This window comes from Lipotes vexillifer, unplaced genomic scaffold (assembly GCF_000442215.2).
Source record: "Lipotes vexillifer unplaced genomic scaffold, Lipotes_vexillifer_v1.1 scaffold239, whole genome shotgun sequence".
Classification (NCBI taxonomy): Eukaryota; Metazoa; Chordata; class Mammalia; order Artiodactyla; family Lipotidae; genus Lipotes; species Lipotes vexillifer.
Window position 1 is genome coordinate 1,004,499 of NW_006769620.1, and position 13,187 is coordinate 1,017,685.

Below are 13,187 nucleotides of genomic sequence, written 5' to 3' on the forward strand. Positions count from 1 at the left end.
GAGAACTGTGGAGTCATTCTTAAGTTTCTACTTTAGCAAGCAACAGACATGTGTTATACTTACTGAGAAGGAGACACCTGGGAAGGAACAGGTTGGGGAGAAGGGGAATAAAAACCAAGTGTTCTGTTCTGAACTGGTTCCCCTGAGACACCCTGAGTAAGGGTGTCACCTAGGAAGTTGGTCATGTGAGGCTGTAACTCAGAGCAAGTGGTCCACGACAGAGCTTTAAACGTGCAAGTCAGCCATATACACAGGGTATTCAAAGCCAAGGGACAACATGAAATAATAAGCTTTGGTTATTTGTCAGATAAGAGAACCATGTAATCTAACATGTTTCTCTTCTTGTTGGGCTACTAGAAAAGTTCCAAACTCAATATAAATCTTAAAGGAAAATGATCTTCTCAGAGGTTCTGGATATGATGATCTACCCCTTTTACTTCCCCTCCTCTTTATGGTGTTTAGTCTTCTTTCATCTAAATCTTTTTTGTAAGCATATGTACTATTTAAAAAAAAAAAAAAAGAAAACATGAGAAATGAGGTAGTGAAATGACATGATTTGGGGAGTCGGGGGGCTGGCTCCTACAGTGCCTTGGGTGGTCTTCAATTACAGACACGTTACCTTGGAGTTATCTGTGGGTATGTGCTTCTCTGATAGAGTAAAAACTCTTCAAGGGCATCAGCTACATCTTACTCATCTTTGAATTGCCTTGAAATGAAACAGTGTCTAACTCACAGCAGGCAGGCAATACATGTACACTAACAGCATCTGCCACTTTTCTATAAATAGAAGGGGATCAGGCCTTATCAGAATGTGCTACAGCTCAGTTCTAAGATGTTTTGAATGCAATACAGTACACGAATAAATACCAATCAGCTATACAGACAAATGTTAGCTATAAGGGTAAACCTTCAGGGTCTGGACTGGAAGACTTCAAGCACGAGAAGAAAACTGAGCTGGCTTTAAAAGGTGCATAGCATTTGATCCGTGAAAGCCCATTGCAGAAGGAAGCCAAAGAAAAGGGGCAGTAAGGAGGCTATTCCGGTTGGAAGGAAAGGAAGGAAAGGAGGGAAAGCAAAAAAAAAAATGTGTAAGGGGAAGGGAGATGGAAAAAAACAGTTAAGAACACAGTATGGACATCCCTGAGTGCCAACAACTTCATGCTTTAGAGTTTTAGAAAGTTATACATTTCTGGGAACTTCAAAGAGATGTTTAAGGAAGATCACACAAACTCAATGTGTAGAACAGATGAGTGTTAACTAAGTCCAGGCATAAGTTAGTAAGAATCTGATAAAAAAAAAAAAAAAAAAGGAGGCCACAGGTTTCAAAAAGTCAGAGTGAACACAACTTGGTGAGTGATAGAGAAAAAGAGGATCAGATTTAATCTGGGATTTGAGACCAAAGGGGTCAGGAGAATAGTAGTATGATTAAGAGAAATCAGGGAGACAGCAGGAGGAAGTGATTTTAGAAGGCGATACCATCGATTTTAGGCAGAATAAGTTTAAGATGATAGCGGCCACCCCCTACCTCCAGATTCCTACTCCTTAAAGCACAATGTGCACACAATCTGCCGAAGTCCTTGCTGAGAAAAATTTTTCCTAGCAGTATTTCCACAGAAACATAATACAGAAACCCTTCCATATAATACAGTGTCTCTATGGTTGCAGAAGCAAATTTAAATGGATAAACTCATAAATATAAAAATAAAAGACATGCCAAAAATTGTCTACTTTTACAAAGCACTGTGGTTTCACATTTGGATGTTTTAAAAAAAAAACACTGTTATACGAAAAGATGCTCAATATTATTTAGCCCTGAGAGAACTGCAAATTAAAACCACAATGAGATACCAGTACACAACTATCAGAATGGGTAAAGGTTAATTTAATCTAATAATAACAAACAATGACATGGATGCAGAGCAACTGGAACTCTCACACATTGCTGGAAAATGGGACAGCCACTTTGGAAAACACTGTGACAGTTTCTTATAAACTAAACATATTTTCCCTATGACCCAGCAATCCCATTCCTACGTACTTACCCAAGAGAAACAAAACCATATATCCATACAAATACCCACGTGCAAATATTTGTAGCAGCTTCACCCATAATCATCAACAACTCGAACGTGTATCAACTAGTAACTGGCTAAACAAATTATAGTACGCGTACACAATGAAATGCTACTCAGCACCAGAAAGGAGCAAACTACTGGTACGGGATAAAACAGGAATGAATCTCTTCTTCGATATTAAATGAAAGAAGCCAGGAACAAAATACTACACAGTGTGTAATTCTATTTATATGATATTCTGGAAAAGGGTGATGATATTACATTTTGTTTAGGGTGGTAGTCATATTTGTCAAAACCTGTAAAAATGTACACTTAAAAGGAGTTTACCTGTATGAAGATTATTCCTCAATAAATCCGACAAAAAAAAAAAAAAAAACTATGGCACCTTAACATTGGCTCAAAGAAAAGTATTAAAGCTCAACATTGTTATCTACGATTACTCTGAAAAATTCTAGACATACATACATTCATTCATTTATTTATGGCTGCACTGGGTCTTTGTTGCTGTGCGCGGGCTTTCTCTAGTTGCGGCGAGTGGGGGCTACTCTTCGTTGTGGTGCGAGGGCTTCTCATTGTGGTGGCTTCTCTTGTTGCGGAGCACGGGCTCTAGGCACGTGGGCTCAGTAGCTGTGGCTTGCGGGCTCTAGAGCGCAGGCTCAGTAGTTGTGGCGCACGGGCTTAGTTGCTCTGCGGCATGTGGGATCTTCCCGGACCAGGGCTCAAACCCGTGTCCCCTGCATTGGCAGGCGGATTCTTAACCACTGCACCACCAGGGAAGCCTAGACATTTCTTAACTAGCTAGCATACTGCAAATGTCCTCAATACTGCAAAGAAACAAATCCCATGCTTTTTCCCTCTTCGGGCCTCAAAACATTCCTGTGCAGAAACTGGGCCTAAGTATGTTAGATACAGTGCAGAAGCCATGTGAATGCTGCTTATTGAGACACTAATAAAGTGAGTCTTGTTTGCCGGACAGCTGTTGCTCCATTGTCTTTTGTCATACACAAAAATAGAGAGGTGTTATGCTTATGGAATGTGACCTTCTCATTGGATAGCTGTTACATCACGCCCGGAAACACTGCCAGAGAAATCCATTTTCACCGTGTGCCACACGGAAAACAGTAAAGACAAAAACAAACAAAACAACCATGAAAGATCCCAAAATCTGCATTAAATGAACTGTACTACTCCTTAAAGTCAGATCATTTATAAGAAGTATTTCTCAATACTTAATACTGCTGAGTTTATTTTTATGAATAATGTTTTGTCTCACTTTATTATCCTTAGTATGTAACTTCAACAGAATATTTTTCAGAGTCCAAGTAACTGTTATTCTTCCAAAGACATTTTCTTTGAGCGCTCCGTGATGACTAATGCTATACAATTATGAGAGTAATTCCTTTGTTTTCTGTATTATCAAATGCCTACCTAGGTACTTTGCCATTTTACAGTGTGGTCATTTATAAACCATTTTCATTTGAACAAGGGTTTTCAGATTCATTTCATTTGAACAAGGGTTTTCAGATTCTTTTGATCACTATTCACATTGTGACCCAGTACACAGATGTGTGTATATATGTACACGCAACACTGAAGTTTGACAAAGCAAGACTTAACCTTACCTCCTAAGATGCTATTATTTTCCCTTTTGTTGTTGTCTTTAAAATGCTGGCAAACACCACATAATTTATACCGTGAGCCGCAATTTTTGAAATCATTGCACCAGGAGATGAAAAACAAATACAATGTCTGCATGTTTTGAACAAAGGCTTTCAAATTTTCATTTAATTGTTTGTTTTTAAACATATGAGTCCAAGGCTGACTCACAACTCCCCACACTCTGCTCCTTCTCACTGAGGGTTCCTAGGCCTGGTGAGCAGGAAAGACAGAAGGGACCTTCAGAAACCAAGCCCCTCCCCACTCCCACCCACCATTAGATGTGGGCGGGAAGGTCTTGGCCTTCTAGGCCTACAAATATTCAGAGCCTTGCTTTCCTTCCTTTTCCATTTACCCTCACTGTTATTCCTTAACCTCTACCCAAACACACACACACACACACACACACACACACACACACACACACACACACGCGCACACACAGCGAAGTGAAATAAAATTCAAGTGGGTGGAAAAAGAGTTACAATACAGAGGAAAGTAAAGTTTTTCCTAAACATCTCAGGATTTCAGTTATGCCTGCTCTGCTTATTTCCCAGACCACAGACACCTAAACAAGTTTAAAACACTGAACTGGCATGTAAATCCCACTCACAAAATATTTCCAACTCCTAATAATTTTGAGTTTTTAAACCACTACTCAATATTATATTCTACTATTCCACACTGAAACAACTGGGTATTAATGATCATAAGATAATTAGAAGTTTTATATGAAGATTGGAAAACTTACTTTTAAGAACTCCCACAGGGGAAACTGGACCAATGAGAAAGGAATCTGAAGAGAAAAAAAAAAGAAAAAATCAAACAAATTAGGCAGGAAAGATCAGTTTGCTTAGCATGACTATATGAACCTATAATTATTATTCAGAAACATTATTTCATTTTAACTTTATATACATAATAAAGCTACCATTAAATTTATAAGTACAGGATGCATAGTTTTTAGAAACAGAGTTAAACGGTAACTGCCTGTAAAATCTACTAAGTTTTTGAGCCCAAAGGACATAAAATGATGCCCTCTTGAGACTGAAAGAGAAGCCCAATATGAAGAGTGTCAGGCTGCTTAAAGAAATGAGAAAATAAGTATTTTCCATCACAGGTAATGAAGACTTTAAAGATGTGACATTTTCCCGCTTAAGAGTTTGAGCTGTCTGCTGCTCAGCGAGCCGTGTGTCAGGGTTGCAAAGAGAAGCAGGGAGGGGGAGAAAGAGTGGGGGAGGGGGGAGCACAGGAAGGGATGGGGAGGAAAGGAGAAAGGGAAGAGCAGGAAAGGGGAGGAGGGGAGAGAGAAGGAAAGGAGAGGGAGAGAGCGGAGGGAGAGGTGCGAGGAAGGACAGAGGGGACAAGGCAGGTGGCTGGGAGGAGAGAAAGAAGAGGAAGCAGACAGAGCCACTTGCAGGAGGAAGCTGAGAAGCAAGGTGTGAGGACAGAACACAGGCGTGGGAAGACAGGAAGGGCTTCTCAATGTGGAGGAGGGAGGGCTCTAAACAGTTGGGCCTGACAGCCTGATTTAGTCTCAAGCTTGGTCAGGGAGAAGGGTCATCTCTAGCAGTGAAGACAATCAGCATATACTTAGACTAAGGATTTACAATTAGCTGTACAGCAATAAGCTAGAATTGTTACCAAGCACTTTTCACATGCCAGGCACTGTGCCAATCAGCACTTCATAGTTTTTATTTCACTGAATCCTCACAACAACCCTGTAAGATGGGTATTATTACCATCCCCATTTTACAGATCAAGAAATGGAGGTTCAGGGCTTCCCTGGTGGCGCAGTGCTTGGGAGTCCGCCTGCCGATGCAGGAGACGCGGGTTCGTGCCCCGTTTCGGGAAGATCCCACATGCCGCGGAGCGGCTGGGCCCGTGAGCCATGGCCGCTGAGCCTGCGCGTCCGGAGCCTGTGCTCCGCGGATGGGAGAGGCCGCGACAGTGAGGGGCCCGCATAAGAAACATAAAAAGAAGAAAAAAAAAAAAAAAAAGAAATGGAGGTTCAGAGATGCTGTTTAACTTGCCTAAAGCACAAAGGAAGTAAAAAGCCCAGACAATCTGACTACAGGCCCCTGTAGACTACTACTCTACCTAAAAGATATCTTATTGGATTTGCCTGCATATAAATTCACCCCCAGTATAATCTATGTGCTTTTAATTAAACTTTCTAAAATTCTAAAATAGAACCCCACCCTCCATATTTCCTAAAATAAAAATACCTGAACTCCAGGGGACCCTACCCACTAGCCTAGGTAATATCCACACACTATCCACTGGGCCTACATAAGGGATGATGCTGCTCAAGCAGGTCGTGGCCCCAGTATAGTTCCTCTGTACCCAGTTCAGTTGTAAGTGAAAAGTAAATGTAGACTTTGATCAATAACAATAATGCATAGGGGTATGTGGGTGTGAGTGTGAGTGTGAGTGTGTGTGTATGTGTGTGTGTGTCAGAGACCACAATGTTGAAGGGATTAATGGGTATTTACCTTCCCATGAATTAAGAGCATTAAATTACTTCCAAAATATTTATATTTAATCAGAGATTAAGAGTCTAGCATCATCTGTCTTATTCTGCTTGAAGAAATCATGGCCCTGGGCTTGACAGTGGTCACAGAAAGAAAAATCTGCCTTCCATTCAGGCAGGAAATGGCAGTGAGAGAGGAAAAAAAAAACAAACATCAATGTCAATAAACTAGTTTAAGTTGACAAACTAAAATCTCATGGAATTTTGTCATCTTCATAAATAAGCAAGCGCCCCAACCTGTACATCAAAGTTCCATAATACGAGACAAACTTAGTTGAGCTTTTTTGTCACCAAAACAAGAAAGCATCTGACACTGTCCATTCTGACACTAAAATGCTGTATTTTCAATTAAATTATCAAAACCCAAGAACTAACTTTAGTTTTCATTTCTTTTTTTGGCTGCACTGCATGCTTGTGGGATCTTAGCTCCCCAACCAGGGATCAAACCTGGGACCCCTGCAGTGGAAGTCATGAGTCCTAACAACTGGACCACCATTTTTAAAAATTTATAAGATGTAATAAAATACCAAAGAGGACTACGGTTAGTGGGATTAGAGATGACTTTAATTTTCTTCTTTGTACTCTCTCCTCCCAACTGTAAATATGTCACATTTTAACGAGAATGTAAATATTTCATTTTTTTAAACATCTTTACTGGAGTATAATTGCTTTACATTGCTGTGTTAGTTTCTGCTGTATAACAAAGTGAATCAGCTATACGTATACTTATATCCCCATATCCCCTCCCTCTTGCATCTCCCTCTCACCCTCCCTATCCCACCCCTCTAGGTGGTCACAAAGCACTGAGCTGATCTCCCTGTGCTATGCGGCTGCTTCCCACTAGCGACCTATTTTATATTTGGTAGTGTGTATACGACAATGCCACTATCTCACTTCGTCCCAGCTTACCCTTCCCCCTCCCCGTGTCCTTAAGTCCATTCTCTACATCTGCATCTTTATTCCTGTCCTGCCCCTAGGTTCTTCAGAACAGTTTTTTTTTTTTTAGATTCCATATATATGTGTTAGCATATAGTATTTGTTTTTCTCCTTCTGACTTACTTCATTCCGTATGACAGACTCTAGGTCCATCTACCTCACTACAAATAACTCAATTTCATTTCTTTTTATGGCTGAGTAATATTCCATTGTGTATATATGCCACATCTTCTTTATCCATTCATCTGCTGATGGACGCTTAGGTTGCTTCCATTTCCTGGCTATTTTAAACAGTGCTGCAATGAACACTGTGGTGCGTGACTCTTTTTTTTTTTTTTTTGCGGTACACAGGACTCCCACTGTTGTGGCCTCTCCCGTTGCGGAGCACAGGCTCCAGATGTGCAGGCTCAGCGGCCATGGTTCACGGGCCCAGCCACTCCGCAGCATGTGGGATCTTCCCGGACTGCGGCATGAACCCGTGTCCCCTGCATCAGCAGGTGGACTCTCAACCACTGCGCCACCAGGGAAGCCCGCGTGACTCTTTGTGAATTATGGTTTTCTCAGGGTGTATGCCCAGTAGTGGGATTGCTGGGTCATATGGTAGTTCTATCTTTAGTTTTTTAAGGAACCTCCATACTGTTTTCCATAGTGGCTGTATCAATTTACATTCCCACCAACAGTGCAAGAGGGTTCCCTTTTCTCTACACCCTTTCCAGCATTTTTTGTTTGTAGATTTTTTGATGATGGCCATTCTGACCAGTGTGAGGTGGTATCTCGTTGTTGTTTTTTTGTTTAAGAAGATGTTGGGGGTAGGAGTTTATTAATTTATTTTATTTATTTTTGCTGTGTTGGGTCTTCGTTTCTGTGCGAGGGCTTTCTCTAGTTGTGGCAAGCGGGGGCCACTCTTCATCGCAGTGCGCGGGCCTCTCACTATCGCAGCCTCTCTTGTTGCGGAGCACAGGCTCCAGACGCGCAGGCTCTGTAGTTGTGGCTCCCGGGCCTAGCCGCTCCGCGGCATGTGGGATCCTCCCAGACCAGGGCTCGAACCCGTGTCCCGCGCACTAGCAGGCAGACTCTCAACCACTGCGCCACCAGGGAAGCCCTCACTGTTGTTTTTATTTTTTTCATGGTATGCGGGCCTCTCACTGTTGTGGCCTCTCCCGCTGCAGAGCACAGGCTCCAGACGCACAGGCCCAGCGGCCACGGCCCACGGGCCCAGCCGCTCCACGGCATGTGGGATCCTCCCGGACCGGGGCACGAACCCACGTCCCCTGCATCGGCAGGCGAACCCTCAACCACTGCGCCACCAGGGAAGCCCTCTCACTGTAGTTTTGATTTGCATTTCTCTACTGATGAGTGGCATGGAGCATCCTTTCATGTGTTTGTTGGCAATCTGTATATCTTCTTTGAAGAAATGTCTATTTAGGTCTTCTGCCCATTTTTGGATTGGGTTGTTTGTGTTTCTGGTATTGAGCTGCATGAGCTGCCTGTATATTTTGGAGATTAATCCTTTGTTGGTTGCTTCGTTTGCAAATATTTTCTCCCATTCTGAGGGTTGTCTTTTCGCCTTGTTTATGGTTTCCTTTGCTGTGCAAAAGCTTTGAAGTTTCATTAGGTCCCATTTGTTTATTTTTGTTTTTATTTCCATTTCTCTAGGAGGTGGGTCAAAAAGGATCTTGCTGTGATTTATGTCATAGAGTGTCCTGCCTATGTTTTCCTCTAAGAGTTTGATAGTGTCTGGCCTTATATTTAGGTCTTTAATCCATTTTGAGTTTATTTTTGTGTATGGTGTTACGGAGTGTTCTAATTACATTCTTTTACATGTAGGTGTCCAGTTTTCCCAGCACCACTTACTGAAGGGGCTGTCTTTTCTCCATTGTATATTCTTGCCTCCTTTATCAAAGATAAGGTGACCATAGGTGTGTGGGTTTCTCTCTGGGCTTTCTATCCTGTTCCATTGATCTATCTTTCTGTTTTTGTGCCAGTACCATACTGTCTTGATTACTGTAGCTTTGTAGTATAGTCAGAAGTCAGGGAGCCTGATTCCTCCAGCTCCATTTTTCTTTCTCAAGATTGCTTTGGCTATGCAGGGTCTTTCATGTTTCCATACAAATTGTGCAATTTTTTGTTCTAGTTCTGTGGAAAATGCCATTGGTAGTTTGACAGGGATCACACTGAATGTGTAGACTGCTTTGAGTAGTAGAGTCATTTTCACAATGTTGACTCTTCCAATCCAAGAACATGGTATATCTCTCCATCTGTTTGTGTCATCTTTAACTTCTTTCATCAGTGTCTTATAGTTTTCTGCATACAGGTCTTTTGTCTCCCTAGGTAGCTTTATTCCCAGGTATTTTATTCTTTTTGTTACAATGGTAAATGGGAGTGTTTCATTAATTTCTCTTTCTGATTTTTCATCGTTAGTGTATAGGAATGCAAGAGATTTCTGTGCATTAATTTTGTACCCTGCTACTTTACCAAAGTCATTGATTAGCTCTGGTTGTTTTCTGGTAGCATCTTTAGGATTCTCTACGTGTAGTATCATGTCACCTGCAAACAGGGACAGTTTTACTTCTTCTTTTCCGATTTGGATTCCTTTTATTTCTTTTTCTTCTCTGATTGCTGTGGCTAAAACTTCCAAAACTATGTTGAACAATAGTGGTGAGAGTGGGCAACCTTGTCTTGCTCCTGATCTTAGTGGAAATGGTTTCAGTTTTTCACCACTGAGAACAATGTTGGCTGTGGGTTTGTCATATACGGTCTTTATTATGTTGAGGTAAGTTCCCTCTATGCCTACTTTCTGGAGGGCTTTTATCATAAATGGGTACTGAATTTTGTTGAAAGCTATTTCTGCATCTATTGAGACTATCATATGGTTTTTATACTTCAATTTGTTAATATGGTGTATCACATTGATCGATTTGTGTATACTGAAGAATCCTTGCATTGCTGGGATAAATCCTACTGGATCACGGTGTAATCATACCTTTTAATGTGTTGTTGGATTCTGTTTGCTAGTATTTTGTTGAGGATTTTTGCATGTATGTTCATCACTGATACAGGCCTGTAGTTTTCTTTTTTTGTGACATCTTTGTCTGGTTTTGGTATCAGGGTGATGGTGGCCTCGTAGAACAGGCTTGGGAGGGTCCCTCCCTTTGCTGTATTTTGGAAGAGTTTGAAAAGAATAGGTGTTAGCTCGTCTCTAAATGTTTGGCAGAATTCACCTGTGAAGCCGTCTAGTCCTTGGCTTATATTTCACATTTGTAAGATGAAAAAAGGTCTTATAACTTACTGTAATAAGGCCTGTAACTTAAAACTTATTGTAACTTACTGAATGTTAGCCTTCTTCACTTCTTGATTAAAATAACCCATAAAACTGAATTGTATGTTATCGGCACTTTTTTGGTACTTAATAAATAATACCAGATTTTGAATCCTGTAGATGGACATTTTGCCCATTTTCCTCTATTAAAAGTGATTCATTAAATTGTTCCTTCAATTTAAAGAAGTAATTTTAAAAATCACGCATTTGAAATGGCCAAAACTGTTCTACTGAGTATTTATTTTAAAAAGTGAGCCGAAAGTAAATCCCAACTTCACTCTAAAAAACAAGATTGACAGTCTCAGGTAATTAAATGTGCTGTAAATGCTTGAATACTTAAATATACTTCTGGCTTCTGGTAATGAAATATCCCTCATAAGATAAACTCCTGATGTGTAAAAATGTTTCAAACATTCTTCAAGTCAAAATCTTACTGAATGCCTTGTCATTTACAATATGAAGACATAATGAAAATGTGTTCCACTCATGTGACACTAGTACTGCCAGCAAATATGGCTCCACGGCTAAAACAAATTCTTCTCCCAGCTTCTACAGAACATGGGCCGGTCAGAAGGCAAGTTCCCTCCCCACGTCTGGTTTGGAGTTTCAAAACAGTGATGTTTCTTCAAAATGTGGAATTTAAAACCCCATACAGATGTAAGCTGTTATTCTAAAATGTTTTATAGATGAATGAAATGAATAGCTGCACTCAGAGGTCTTATATTCCAAAACACAACATACCCACTTTATTGCACCAAAAGTTACAAAATGGCTCACTGTTGTGACCTTTTTAATACCTCCATTTAAGATGCTTTGTTTGAATAAGGTTGTTAAGACCCAGAGCCCTAACAAGTGAGCAACAGTAAACTCAGCTACCATCAAAGAGGCAGATGTAGAGGGGAAGAAACCTGCTAAAATTCAACATGGATTCCACTAGTAATAAACAGAGCAATAATTCCATACGAGAGTGCATGTGAGGATTCCATGTGAAGTAGAGAAAGTGAAAGTTGAGTGGTAAACAGGCAAAGGAAGTGTTGGGCATTACTAATGAAATAAAGAAGGTACAAACTTACATTATGAGCACGCTTTACCTATTACCAAGTTTTAGACTAGATTATCCTTGAAGCCAATCAATGCTTATAATCCTATGATCTTAAAATAAATGCCTATAACTTTATAGTCCTTTAACAAATAATAATGTGATATATAATATAACTGAAGGGATATGAAGATATGATTTCTAAGGTATCATTTAGCTCTAGAATTCTATGGCTCAATGGACCGATCAAATTAAAATACCAATTCAATACGTTTTAAAAAAATAAGACTTGATCATAAGCTGCAAAGAACACAATGGATCCTACAAGTGACGCAAAGGGGAGTCTCCTTTCTCTTGCAAGACTGTGTCCGAATTTCTGTGCTTGATTTCGGGTTTTCCATTCTAGTGTTGCAAAGATAACAAAGCCAGTTCTCCTGTTAAATACTCTGTGCCTTTTTCCATCCAAGCCCAGTGGTAACCAAGGACAAGTGAATTTGAAGACCTGAAAACATTTTGCCCCAAAGTGACTACTATTCTTTAAAAAAGAAAGGAAAAGGTGAGACCCATTCAAATCTGGTCTGCTGCCATCTGACATACCAGGAAAGCATTCTAATAATAAACACTGATTTTTAAATTTAACAACTATAATTCATTGACACGCACTGTACATAGAGAGCAGAATGCATACCTAATAAAGGAAAGTAACCTAAAAGTAGAAAAAATTTAAAGTGACTCACTCCTCAGGTCTATAAACCATACTAAAACTCCAAAAGCATCTTTCCAAAGAAAGCACTAAATGGACACAAGAGTATCAAAATAAAATAGGGAAGGAGATGAGTGTGAGCAGTTTGATTCTCAAGTAAGATTAGATCTCAGAGGCAGGAGCACTGAGAGTATCAAAACTTCTACAAAGATATAGTAAGCAAAACATGGTGGTAGTGGCATCAACACAGACATACGGACAATGGAACAGAATGACGAGTCCAGAAATAAATCCTTGCATATATGTTCGAATGATCTTGGACAAGAGTGCGAAGACCACTCAATGGGGAAAGGACAATTTCTTCAACTACTAGTGTTAGGAAAATGTATATTCACATGCAAAGGAATCAAGTACGACCCTTCCATTACACTATATACAAAAAATTAACTCCAAATGAATCAAAGATCTAAATGTAAGACCCAAAACCATAAAACTCTTAGAAGAGGGGAAAACCTTCATGATATTAGATTTGGCAATGATTTATTGGATACGACACCAAGCCACAGGCAACAAAACTAGACAAATGGGACTACATTAAAATTTCAAACTTTGCATCAAAGGACAAAATCAACAGATTGAAAAGGCAACCTATGGAATGGGAGAAAATATTCGCAAATCATCAACCTGATAAAGAGTCAATATTCAGAATACATAAACAACTTCTACAACTGAACAGTAACAAAAAATCCTATTTTTCAAATGGGCAAAGGATTTGAATAGACATTTCTCCAAAAAAGATATACAAATAGCCAACACACACATGAAAAGATGCCCAATATTACTAATTATTAGGGAAATGCAAATCAAAACCAAAATGAGATATCACTCATTATGAAACTACTATGAAAGAAAGAGAGAGGGAAAGA

At 40.0% G+C, this 13,187-nt stretch overlaps 1 protein-coding gene across 1 annotated transcript in view; it reads right to left on the reverse strand.

Moving 5' to 3' along the window:
- The window catches only part of SLC25A26 (solute carrier family 25 member 26), a 146,131-nt gene that overhangs the window by 29,431 nt on the left and 103,513 nt on the right, over positions 1-13,187 (reverse strand). The window contains exon 6 of the mRNA XM_007445669.1: positions 4,483-4,527. Coding sequence (XP_007445731.1) covers positions 4,483-4,527 — 45 coding nt within the window. The remainder of the gene's footprint in view (positions 1-4,482; positions 4,528-13,187) is intronic.